Source organism: Macrotis lagotis, chromosome 4 (genome assembly GCF_037893015.1).
Source record: "Macrotis lagotis isolate mMagLag1 chromosome 4, bilby.v1.9.chrom.fasta, whole genome shotgun sequence".
In the NCBI taxonomy this organism is placed as follows: Eukaryota; Metazoa; Chordata; class Mammalia; order Peramelemorphia; family Peramelidae; genus Macrotis; species Macrotis lagotis.
The window spans coordinates 154,714,550-154,726,649 of record NC_133661.1 but is presented as its reverse complement, the minus strand read 5'-3'; the positions used below and the strand labels follow the sequence as shown (position 1 = coordinate 154,726,649).

General features: G+C 38.7%; 1 protein-coding gene across 1 annotated transcript in view; it reads right to left on the bottom strand.

The window, feature by feature from the left end:
• The window catches only part of LOC141522752 (dual specificity mitogen-activated protein kinase kinase 1-like), a 62,999-nt gene extending 51,511 nt beyond the window's left edge, over nucleotides 1-11,488 (bottom strand). The window contains exons 1-4 of the mRNA XM_074236221.1: nucleotides 11,446-11,488; nucleotides 10,081-10,111; nucleotides 6,337-6,547; nucleotides 5,234-5,380 (exon numbers count right to left, since the gene is read on the bottom strand). Of these exons, the coding sequence (XP_074092322.1) occupies nucleotides 5,234-5,380; nucleotides 6,337-6,547; nucleotides 10,081-10,111; nucleotides 11,446-11,488 (432 nt within the window). The remainder of the gene's footprint in view (nucleotides 1-5,233; nucleotides 5,381-6,336; nucleotides 6,548-10,080; nucleotides 10,112-11,445) is intronic.
• Between the last annotated feature and the right edge of the window lie 612 nt (nucleotides 11,489-12,100).

The window sequence follows — 12,100 nt, the reverse complement described above, 5'->3', positions numbered from 1 at the left end:
ATTAATCTTCATTATAGATTAACTGAAGTGTGATGAATTCAAACTGCAGAATGAGATATTTTTTGGATGTAAACAACATATAGAATTATTTTGCTTTAATATACAAATTTGAGATTTTTTTTAATTTGGAGAGAAGTACAAAAGAGAAGTACGAAAAATAAGAGGTAGAAGGGAAGTAAGTTAATTTTGGCATTTGTTATGTGAAGAATAACCCAGAAAAGTTATTTTTATAAAAATTAAAAAGATATCCTGATATTCTTTCCTTTTCTGGACTAAAAATAGAAATAATGACATTGTTAAAAGAGGAAAAAAGGAAGGAAGGAAAACAAATATTTCTTATGTAGCCACTACATGTTAGGCCCTCTGCTAAGCATTTTACAAATATATTTCATCGATTCTCCCAACAAACCAAGGAGTTAGGTCCTCTTATTTATTCACATTTTAGAACCGAAGGGATTTTAAACCTGGGATCAGGGTCCTATCTCCTGGGCCAATTAGCCATCTCTAAAAGAAATGGCTCAAAGTGAAGAGGTAACAATGTCATAATCAAGTCAAAAGAAAGAAAGAGTTGCTGGAGAAGTCACAATGAAAATCAAGAGCTGACTAATATTAACCTTCCCACCTTTCTAATTCTCTATCACTGTTGCTAAGGGGCCCTAAGTGAATAAAACTGCCTAAATTGTACTTATTTTTAGCAGCTAATTATAATCTAAGTTAATAGTGCCTTTGTGAAGGTTTTTCTAAAGAAGAAGCAAATGCTTTATGAAAACATTAGTTCAAAAATTCTTACAACATAACGATCTACTTATCAGAGGAGTCCCAATTTCATCACTTGAGCAAGACAGTAGCAAGTAAAGTTACCATTATATCTCTTCCTTCAACCAAAAGCTCAAACTGGGAAGTGTTATGGCAACTCCCATGAGGACTTACACAATTTAAAGATACTAAGGGGGGCAGCTAGGTGGCACAGTGGATAAAGCACCGGCCCTGGAGTCAGGAGTACCTGGGTTCAAATCCGGTCTCAGACACTTAGTAATTATCTAGCTGTGTGGCCTTGGGCAAGCCACTTAACCCCATTGCCTTGCAAACACCTAAAAAAAAAAAACCTAAGTATTTTTAATTAAAGCCAAGGATAAAATGAAAGAAAGGGAGAAGAGGACAATGGTTATAAAAAATTTTGTGTCATACATAATGTAATATACAATACAAAGAACCTTGGGCTAGTAGGCAAGTTCTGGTTTGTAGTCTTCCACAGAACTGTGTGAATTGGGCCAAGATAGAATTTCTAGACCTCAATTTCCTACTGTACGATACAAGCTTCTGGGTTGAAGAACAATTTCTTAGGCTATCAAGGTCACAAATAGAAAGCTTTCCTTTTTTACTTTAAGACTGCCCTTCGAGGCAGCTAGGTGGTGCAGTGAATAGAGCACTGGCCTGGGAGTCAGGAGTACCTGGGTTCAAATCCAGCCTCAGACACTTAATCATTACCTAGCTGTGTGGCCTTGGGCAAGCCACTTAAACCCATTGCCTTGAAAAATCTTAAAAAAAAAAAAAAAAGACTGCCCTTCTCTTTGGTGAAAACTTCCTAGCTCATCTTAGCTTCTGAATTTGACTCTCTAATCTAGTTAGCTTCTTGTCTGTCTGCTCAAATATGACACAGAGTTCTACTTGACTTCATTATTTGCATATTTTTTGGATCAGAATAAGCTACTGTTTAACCCAAACCTGACTGCCTGGTCCTCCCAGGTTATGCTATGTTATTCTGGTTACTCATCATCCAGGACCAACTTCATTCACTGGCTCATGCATGAGGTGTCTTCTGTTGGGGAGCCTTTAGGGTCAGGATTTGTGTTTCTGCATTAAAAAAACTAGATGCTGATAAAAACTGACTAACCTCTGGGTATCACTAATAGGAGAGGCTCAAATTCCATCAAAGACTGTATCTGTTCCACATGGAATGATTGCAGAAGAATAGTCTCCAAAATTATGTAGAAGACAGTAGACAAAAAAATGTACTTATCTGTTCATGAAATCCTAGAACATAAAAACCCAAACTTCCCCATGAAGTTTGGAAGTCCCTGATTTGCCTCAAATACTTACTCAAACTTACTAGCTATTTGACCCTGGACAAGTCACTTCACCCTGTTTGCTGCAGTTCCTCATCTTTAAACTGAGCTAGAGAAACAAACGCAAACTACTCAAGTATCTTTGTGAAGAAAACGCCACATGGGGTCATGAAAAGTGAGGTACAACTGAAAAACAACTGAACAACAAAAACCCTGGGTAACTGAGTCACAATCTCTTTTTTTATATATTTATTCTCTTTTGGTACAAATGTTTTTTTATACATTAATAAAATATTCTTGTTTAAGAGTAAACAGAATACTCCTCCCCCCACAAAATATAGACTCACTTGAGTGATAAAGTAAAGGGGAGAGAAAAAAATTAAAATTAAAAAAATAATAATAGTAATAATTGTAGGTATGGCCAGGTGGCGCAATGGACGGAGCTCCAGCCCTGGAGCCAGGAGCACCTGAGCCCATATCCAGCCCCATACACCCAACAATCACCCAGCCGTGGACATGCAAGCCATCCCAACCCCACTGCCCTGCAAAAACCAAAAAAAAAAAAAAAAGACCCAAAATAAAATAGTAATAATAGTAGGGGTGGCTGGGTGGCAAACAGAGCATTGGCCCTTGAGCTAGGAGCACCTGGGTCCAAATCCGGCCTCAGACACCCAAAGATCACCCTGCTATGTAGCCCCAGGCAGGCCACCCAGCCCCATTTGCCCTGCACCCCCCCAATAATAATAATAATAATAATAATAATAATAATAATAATAATAATAATAATAATAATAATAAATGTGCTTCAGTCTTTGTTCCAACACCAACAACTCTGTCACAGGTAGATCACATTCTTTATGATAAGTCCATCACAAAAGTTACTACTATATTTTTCCACTGTTGCCAATTTCTGATTGCAACTCCCTCCTTTCATATTTCTCTGCTACCATGTACTATATTTTCTCTCTCCTCTCACTCTGACTCTGCTGTAGGGTAGCTGAGTGGCACAGCAGACAGATCCCTGGTCCTGGGGCCAAGAGGCCCTGAGCCCCCATACCACCCCTTAGGCCCAGCATCCACCTGGCCCTATGGTCCCAGACAGGCCATCCAATCCCAGCCCCTTGAAAGAAGTAAAAAGGAAAATGTGTTATATCTGACCACTCTCCCCACTATGGTCCATCCTCTCCTCCATCACTCACATCCCTCCTTCCCCCTGTCCCCCTCTTTTCTTCTTACTCCAGATGCCTATACCCCACTGAGTATACATGCTGTTTCCTCTCCTAGCCACCTCTGATGAGAACAAAGATTCCCTCATTGCCCCTTGCCTTCCCCCTTCCATATCATTGCAATAGCTCATTGTAATAAAGAAAAAAATTATTATATAAGATATCTTGGCCTATTCCCCCTCTCCTTTTTCTTTCTCCCATTACATTTCCCTTTTTTTCCTATTTTGAGTCACAATCTCTTAAGTCTTAGTTTCCTCATCTGTAAAATGGGAGTAAAAAGAGCACCCACCTTTCATAGGTTTGCTATGAAAATCAACTGGAACAAGATATATATATATAAATCTCCTTGCAAACCTCAAGGCTCTCTTAGATGGTTAAGTTTTTTGGTAAAACAGAGGCCTTTTCAGAACAATTCTTTAAATATATGAAATAAAAATGCAGGATTACAGAAGAAACTAATTATATTAAAATTCAGCTATCAAAAAATTTTAAAAAACAAGTTCCTGGACCCTAAATTGAGAACCCTTGTTCTACATAAACATTAATATCTTTTCATTTCATGCTGCCTTACCTGCTCTTTAGCATCTAGATCAGTACACTGAATAGTCAGCTGAAAACTGGGAATTGGCCTTTTCTGTTCTTGTTTCATCAGATTGTTACCTCAATATAGCTTTTTGGTTGTCCTGGACTATACAAAAATGTATCTCTTCTACAAAATTGCTACTTTGGAGAAGTCTGAGGGGGCTGACTACCAGAAAAAAATTTCTGGGCTGAGATCTTGCTGGTTATGAGATCCAGAAATTCTCCTCACTGCTCTTAAACTTATCACTATCCCTTCTAAAATGTGACTCTCTCAATTAGCCTCATATGGGCTGGGCAAGGTGGCATTCAACAGAACTATCAATTCTAGTTTTGGTAATAGTGATTCTCAGAACCATAATAATTAAGCCTCAATCTCTCATTTCATATATGAGAAGAGTAAAGTCCAGAGCTCTGGCTGGCTTGAAATCCCTGGTCATTCCACACACATTTTCCATCTTTCTGGCAGAGCCTAAAGAGGAGGTTGCTCTTGCCTTTCCAGTCCCTGGCTCTTAATTATCACACCTTCCTCCCCACTTTAGTTTTCAGGTCCTCATTTGACAATCACACACTTGCATCCAAAGTTTACAAGCCAGGGCTGGAGACTGTGTTAACCAACACAAAAGTACATAGGGAAAGAAAAGGATACCATCTCAAGGAAGGCTAAGATCCAGCTGAATAATTTTTTAAAAAATCATTTCACGGTATTAAAACATAAGTGTACTTGCATACTTCCTCATAAAGGAGTGCTTTACTACTAGGGAGGTGAGTGTGTGTATGTGAAAATAACAATCATTAAACTAAAGTATATTTTCACAGAAAACTCCCTCCCTCCTGGATAAGCAGGAGGAGAGTTCTGAATAACCTGTAGACAAAAAGAAAAAAAGCTTTTCAGAATCTACAGTCTATATGGCACCAACAAAACATGACAGATGTCTGGAAGAATTTATACAGCACATCTTGATCATTTAAAATATTGAGTTTTTTAAAAAATGCCAAAATTATGAAACTGGCCATAGGATCTTTCACATTCTAGTGTGATCCAAGTTTCCTTTCCCCAGGTCAGTGCTAGTCTATGGAACTTCAGAACTGTAACAAATGGAAACACTGTGCAAAATAGAAAGAGAAGGAACCAGAAGTTTTTTAATACTGATTCTCCCAAGTACTTCATTATATGATCATTTCCCTCAAATAACAGAGTTATATGGGAGAGAATGAGAGCAAATGAGAGGATACTAATGAGGACTGATCTTATGGCCAGAGCAATGCCATATAAGACAGCAGTAAAGCCTGGGCTCTCCCTAGGTCAATGATCTAACTAGATTTGGACTACTGGTCCCACTAGAGAACCTAAACACTTACCATGTGCTCCATGCAGATACTGATTTCCCCATCGCTGTAAAAGGCCCCATAAAACCCTACAATATATGGAGAGTTGCATTCATGCAGGACTTGCAGCTCTCGTATAATCTGGTTCCGTATTGCTGGTTTGATCTCCAGGTGAATCAGCTGTTAAAAACAATGACAACAAACTGCTGAGGCTCTTAATAGGAAGAAAATTTTTTAAAAGGAAAGAGGCAAGTTTTTATAAACATGTTACCCCCCCCCACCCCTCCACCCCAAAACACAGAAAGTCAAGGCTTGTGTTTGTGACTGAAGGAGTCATAACTAAAGGAATGCAGGCTGGGCTGCTACATTCTGAGGACTGAGCAGAGATAGACTTGGGGTGGGGAAGTCAGAAACCTCTCCTAAGGGAGGAAACTGGAAGTGGTCTTAAAAGACAAGGGGAGGGGTGGCTAGGTGGTACAGTAGATAGAGCACTGGCCTTGGAGTCAGGAGTACCTGGGTTCAAATCTGACCTCAGACACTTAATAATTGCCTAGTTGTGCGGCCTTGGGCAAGCCACTTAACTCCACTGCCTTGCAAAAAAAAAAAAAGATGGATAGGACAGATTTAGTGAATGACATGATTAAAGGCAGAGAGGCAATAATGAGCAACTTCTATTTGGGAGCCAGTGAAAAGGCCAGCTTAACCGAAGTAGAGGCTGTACAGGGGAGCAGTGAGAGATATGAAGAGTATCTCTAGACTAGAGAATAAAAAGGTCACATTAGGAAGAGTCTCAAAGACCAAGTGAAGGAATATGGAATTTAGTCTAGAGACAATGAGGAGTCCACTGTTTAAATCCCCTCAAGTACAAAAATTAGTTAAGATATGCTCCCTGCCTGTACAGAGAGCTTAGAGTAGGAGAAAATCACCACACACACACACACACACACACACACACACACACACATCATATATTTTGTATTACTGTGATGCAGAAGTGCCAGTGCCAAAGTGTTATATGAAGTTCAGTCTCAGGGTTTAGGGAGTTATTACTAAGGGATCAAGGAAGGTTTCTTGGAGAAAAACACAAGCCAAGTGAGAATCTTTCATGCCTCCAGTTCAGAAATCACAAAGCTCACCTTTCTTGCCATGATCAGGCCAGATGGTTTGTGCGAAACTTTAAACACCACACCACCATTTCCGGCTCCCAGTTCACTGATCTTCTCAAAGTCATCATCCTTGAGCTCACCGACTTTCTGTTTCTGAGTGAGAAAAGCCTCCAGACGCTTGCGCTGCTGTTCATCAAGTTCTAATTCCTCCAGCTTCTTCTGCAGCGCCTCAAGGTTAGTCCTGTCCCAAAGAGACAGACCCACACAGAATGAAAATTCTCCCAGTGAAACAACCCATGAAATTTACTAGGGAATAAAATAAAAATTAGTTAGGGACCCCTTCTCTTTGGCAGAGGAGAGAAAACAACAATAGGGAAAAGAGACCTGGCCTCTGAGTCAGGAAACTCAGGTTCTACTCTAGTCTCCGCTATTATATGACCTTAGATAAAAATTATTTCAGTTCTAGGAGCCCCATAAACCAAGGAGGCTGGATTAAATTTTAGATAGCATTCAGCTCTTAAAATCTTAGAATTCTAGGGCTCTTCAAGGCTGAGAGTAATGCCTAGGATCAAGGTATCATTCATTTTTCTATAAACATTACTGGACAGATATGATACACCCTTGATTCTTAGGAAGGTAAAAGAAAAATTGATTTTATACTACCTTCCATCTGAGTACCAAAGTGGGGGGAGGGGCGGTCAAACAAACTCTAGTGGGTCACTCAGAATCAATCTGGGGTCTTTACCTTGTATCTGAGATGTGTGAGTATATGTGCTTTGATGGGATACATTGTACAGTTTCGTTCCATTTTTTCCTAGATCCTACCTTCAAAGAAGACTGTCACAATGTTTTTAAGAACTCATGAAACAGACAGAATCTTTAGATCCCAACTAGCTATGTGAGAGTCACTTTGGAAACCTCAGGAGGTCCACCTGAAAAGTCTCATTTTTTTATAGGCAATTGTTGAAGGAGGTGCTCAATTTAACTAATAAATGGAAAAACTATTAAAATACTAGCAATAGCCAGGTAATAGATTATGTATTACTTGCAAAGAAAGCAACTGTCCTTATACAAAATTAAAAATAGAACTCCCTGAGAATTCTTGGTAGCAGACATATATAATGACTTAGAGCAGTTCATAGTCATATATTATGATGTTATCCCAAACTCCCTACATGGCATGTTAATGAATTCTAATGTAATCATTTTTCTGCCTGAGAACATTTGCAAAGATGAGGGGACAGTGATTATACCACTGTCAGGTAGAAAAAATAAGTCTGGCTTTGTATGGACACCTCTGTACAGCTGTACAGTTGAGACACAGTAGTCTCACACAGTAAAAACTATAGTGATTTTACAACAATGTGGGGCGGCAGGAGAAAGGGGTGCAATAATGAAAAAAAAATAGACTAGGAGTTGAGGTAATTGGATTTTAGTCATGGCTCCGGTGTTAACTACAATTGAGCAAGTCAATTCTCTTCTTTGGAACCTCCTCATCAGTCAAACACCTAGGCAATTGTTAGGATCATTCTAATTTTAAGACTTCTAAGTCACTACACCTCTCTAAGTCTGTTTCTTCCTCTGTAAAATGGGAATAATATTCCCTCATCGAGTATTATTAAGGAGCAAATAAGTCAATGGATGGAGATCATACTCTGAAAAGGTAGAAGCACTATTTAAATGTAAAAGCACACCATCATCATCATCATTACTAAATAAATACAGAAGCTCTTGAATGATGAATATATATATATATATATATATATATATTTAAAATTTAAAAATCCAATCCAGGAAAAGGCAAGTTTCCAAAGGACAAGAAAAAACAAAGACAAAATACTCCCTGAATAGGAAAGTCTCTGTAATGAAATGATCTGTCCCTTCTACTCAACTCCAATATTTATCTGGCTTCAACTCTCCCTCTAGTCTCCCTCCCATGACCCAAATGCCTCTGTAGCTGTCCCTCCATTCTCATTAGCTTTCAGGATCCCAAAGAGTCCACTGTTCTAGATGAAATGGGCAGACGGACATGTAAGTCAGTAAAGAGAAAATATGCAGTAACAGCCTCCTTTTCTCATTCACTCTCTCCCCCACTGCACACCCACATATACCTCTTCTCTAGAGAACAGCTGTGACCAGTTCTATCATGTTCACCACAACATAGATAAAATAGACCATTGTTAGTACAAATTATGCACATGGCTGCCTTGCAGTAAACATAGTTCACTGAGATACAAGAAAATTATAGGCTTGAACTAGGAAAATGGGGGAAAAACCCAAGAGCTGTCATCTGAGCTCTGAAAACACCAAAGACAAAGTGAAATAAATGGAAAAAGGTGGATCCTATGAACATGAACATATCTCTCTTCTATTTCATCCACCTGCTGAGCCTGAATACTCCAAATCATTTATTATCTTTCATTTACAGCTCAATGGATTAAATAGGGAATAACATACAATCAAAGAATGTTATCCCTGAAGAGCTCTTCGATCTTCAAAAATAATCCCTTCATTTCCCAGAAAAAACTGAGGCCCAGAAGGGATGTGGTCTGCCTAAGGTCACAGTTAAATGTGACTTCCAGAACCCAGTTCTACTGATTCTCAATTTAGAGCACTTTGTGCTACACCTCAAAGCCATCTCCAATCAATGGATCACACAATTCACAAAAGCTAGTCAAATAAATGGTTGAAGTAGAAATGGAAATGAATACTCAGTGTGTCAATAATTAATGGGACAAACAAAACAATGGTGCCTTCCAACCCCACTCCCCCAACCATATACGGGCCCTGGCTAGTTGCCAAATGCTGTCCAGTTGGTGTAAATCCAAATCATCCCTTGGGTCTAGTGGTAAACAACCATTATTATGAAAAATCTTAATTGCTTGGAGGAAAAGATGAAGAGATACAGAGATGTTCAAGAATCATCAAACAGAAGTAAAAAAAGTTAAAGATAGAAGAATCCTTAGAAGTTACCTGGTCTAAACTTCTTATTTTATAAATCAAGAAACTGAGATCCAGAGAAATAAATGACTTACCCAATATAATACCAGTTACTTAATGGCAGATTCAGTACTAGTGCTAGTCACTACCTGGTGGGGCCAGTGCTAATTCCAAGAGTGAAACTACAATAGTAGAAAGTAAGTGGCGGCTGATATTTTAAGCAAAGAAGTCTTTGTCCTCATCTCTCTTCAAATCACATTACATAAATACTCTCCCACTTTAAGGACACATTAGGTCAAACCTGGAGTTTACTTTAGAAAACAAGACATGTCCCCGAAGCCGCCAACTCAGGGACTAAGCATTATCTGGCCTTCATACAGTTTCAGAGTAGCCAAAGTCAGCCATGGTTATCCTTTCCAGGCATTATGTTCCCTCCCGAAAGGCTCAGTTCCACAAATTCTAGAGGCAAATCTTTAATCTTTATACTAATCAGTTCCTGAGGTAGGTTTAAGAATTGTTTTCCAGAACAGTAACAGTGATGCTTTTGTGAGCACCTACACACCTGTCAACTTGGAGGAGAAAAGTGAGCAGCCAGAGGCATGATTTGCATAAGCCACCCCTGTCAAAGAATCATGCAAAAAAAAAAAAAAATCCAGGTAGCAAAGTAGCTATGCTAAAGTAAGGGGAATGTTCTTCAAAAGAAAGAGAAAACCTGGACTGATAGAAAGAGCACAAAAATGAGACATAAAGTACAGTATCCTGGCAATTTATAATCAGAAGAGGTCAGCTGGAGAGGTAGTGAGATCAATTAATAGGTTTTTATTAAGAGCTTACCTGGTCAGGCAGTGAGGTAGGTGGACATGATCTGATGGGAAGGAGAAGGGAAGTCAATCATAAAACCCTCTCTCAGGAAGAACACCTATCCCAGTCCTGTTTTCCATTTATATCTACCTCCCTACCTAACACTCTCAGATCTAGTGATACAGGTTTGCTTAATGGGCCATGAAAGACATTCCATTTCTTGGCTTCAGGTCATTTTCTGTTACCAAGCCTAGACAACTCTCCCTCCTCCTCACTTCCCTGATTCCTTTAAATCCCAACTAAAGTCCCATCTTCTACAGGAAATCTTGCCCAAATCCCTCTTAATTCCAGCGTTTTACCTCTTTTTAATGTGTATAAAGTTTGTACATATTTGTCTACTTGTTGTCTCCCCCACTGGGACAGAGAATGTCTTTTGCCTTTTTTGTATCTTGAGGGCTTACTATTACAGTGTCTACATTTAGAGAGGGTTTATAATTAATTTTTTGCCTACCTGAAGGATTTTAATTTTAGTATCTTTCTTCTAAGATTATCTCCAATTTATCTTGTACATATCTTGTTTGTAAATTGTTTTCATGTAGTCACCTCCCTTAGACTGAATCTTTAGAGCAAAGACTGGATTCTTTTTCCCTTTCTTTCAATTCCCCAGAATTTAGCACAAGCCTGGCAGGCTGAAGGCATTTTATAAATGCTGGCTGACAAGATTTATCTATGTCTGGTAGCTTAGGAAAGTCTCAGAGAAGAGAAAGAGACTTAGAGATCAGTGTACAGACTGGCAGATTTAAACAAAGGGTATACACACACTTAGAAGAAAGTTAGGTAGATGATTACTCAGGTTCCTCTTTTAATTTGATTAAGAACAGTTACTAAAACAAAATGAAAATTACTGGCAAGTTAAAAGGGGACGTCAGGGTAACCCACTGAGATTAACCCTAAAACAGAGATTTGAAGCTAAATTTGGCTTCTGTTTTAGTCACCACTTGCCTCTCCCTGAGAAGCCTGCTCTTAATACCCAGCCAGCCTTCCCTCTGCTCCAGACTGCACCCCATGTTTCCTTTTTTTATTTTTAAATTTATTTTCATCCATTTGTACATACATATTTCCAAGTTACAAAATTTCCCTCCACCCTCCCTTCCCATCCCGATTCTCCTCAATAGGGAACAGTCAGGTTAGCATTTTACAAACATATTTTGTTAAACACATTTACAAATTAGCAATTTTTGACAAGAAGAATTAGGATTGAGGGAAAGAGATACATAAGATAATTTTTATAACGTGTTCAGCAGATTCGATAGGAGTGTTCTTTTCTTCTTCTGTGTTTTCTGTGTGTTTCTGTGTTCCTTTGGTTGGGGATACTATAGTCCACAACAACTCAAATACAGTTGTCCTCGCTCTCTGGACAGTCAAGAGGAGCTGCTTCCATCAAGGTTGTTCATCTCACAATGTTGTTGATGTGTACGTTGTTCTCTTGGTTCTATTCCCTTCACTCAGCATCAGATCCTGTAAGTCATTCTGTGCTTCTCTAGAGTCCAACCAACCATCTATGATTTCTTATAGAACAATAATATTCCACAGTATTCATGTACCATAACTTGTTTAGCTATTCCCCAATTGATGGGCATCCCCTCAATTTCCAATTCTTTGTCACTACAAAAAAGAGCTGCAATGAAAATTTTGGAACTTTTCCCATTTTTTTTTTTTTTTTTTTTTACAATTTCTTCTGGCTATAAACCTAGATTGGAATTGCTGGGTAAAAAGGTAAGAACAGTTTTATTGCTCTTTAGACATAGTTCTATATTGCTCTCCAGAAAGGTTGGGTCCATTCACAACTCCACCAGCAAAGCATCTATGTCCTAATCTTCCCACAACCTCTCCAACATTGATCATCTTCCCTTTTTCTCACCTTGGCTAATCTAATAGGTATGAGATGATACCTCATGTTGTTTTAATTTGAATTTCTCTAATCAACAGTGATTTGGAGCATTTTTTCATATGATCATATTTAGCTTTAATTTCTTCATTTGAAAACTGTTCA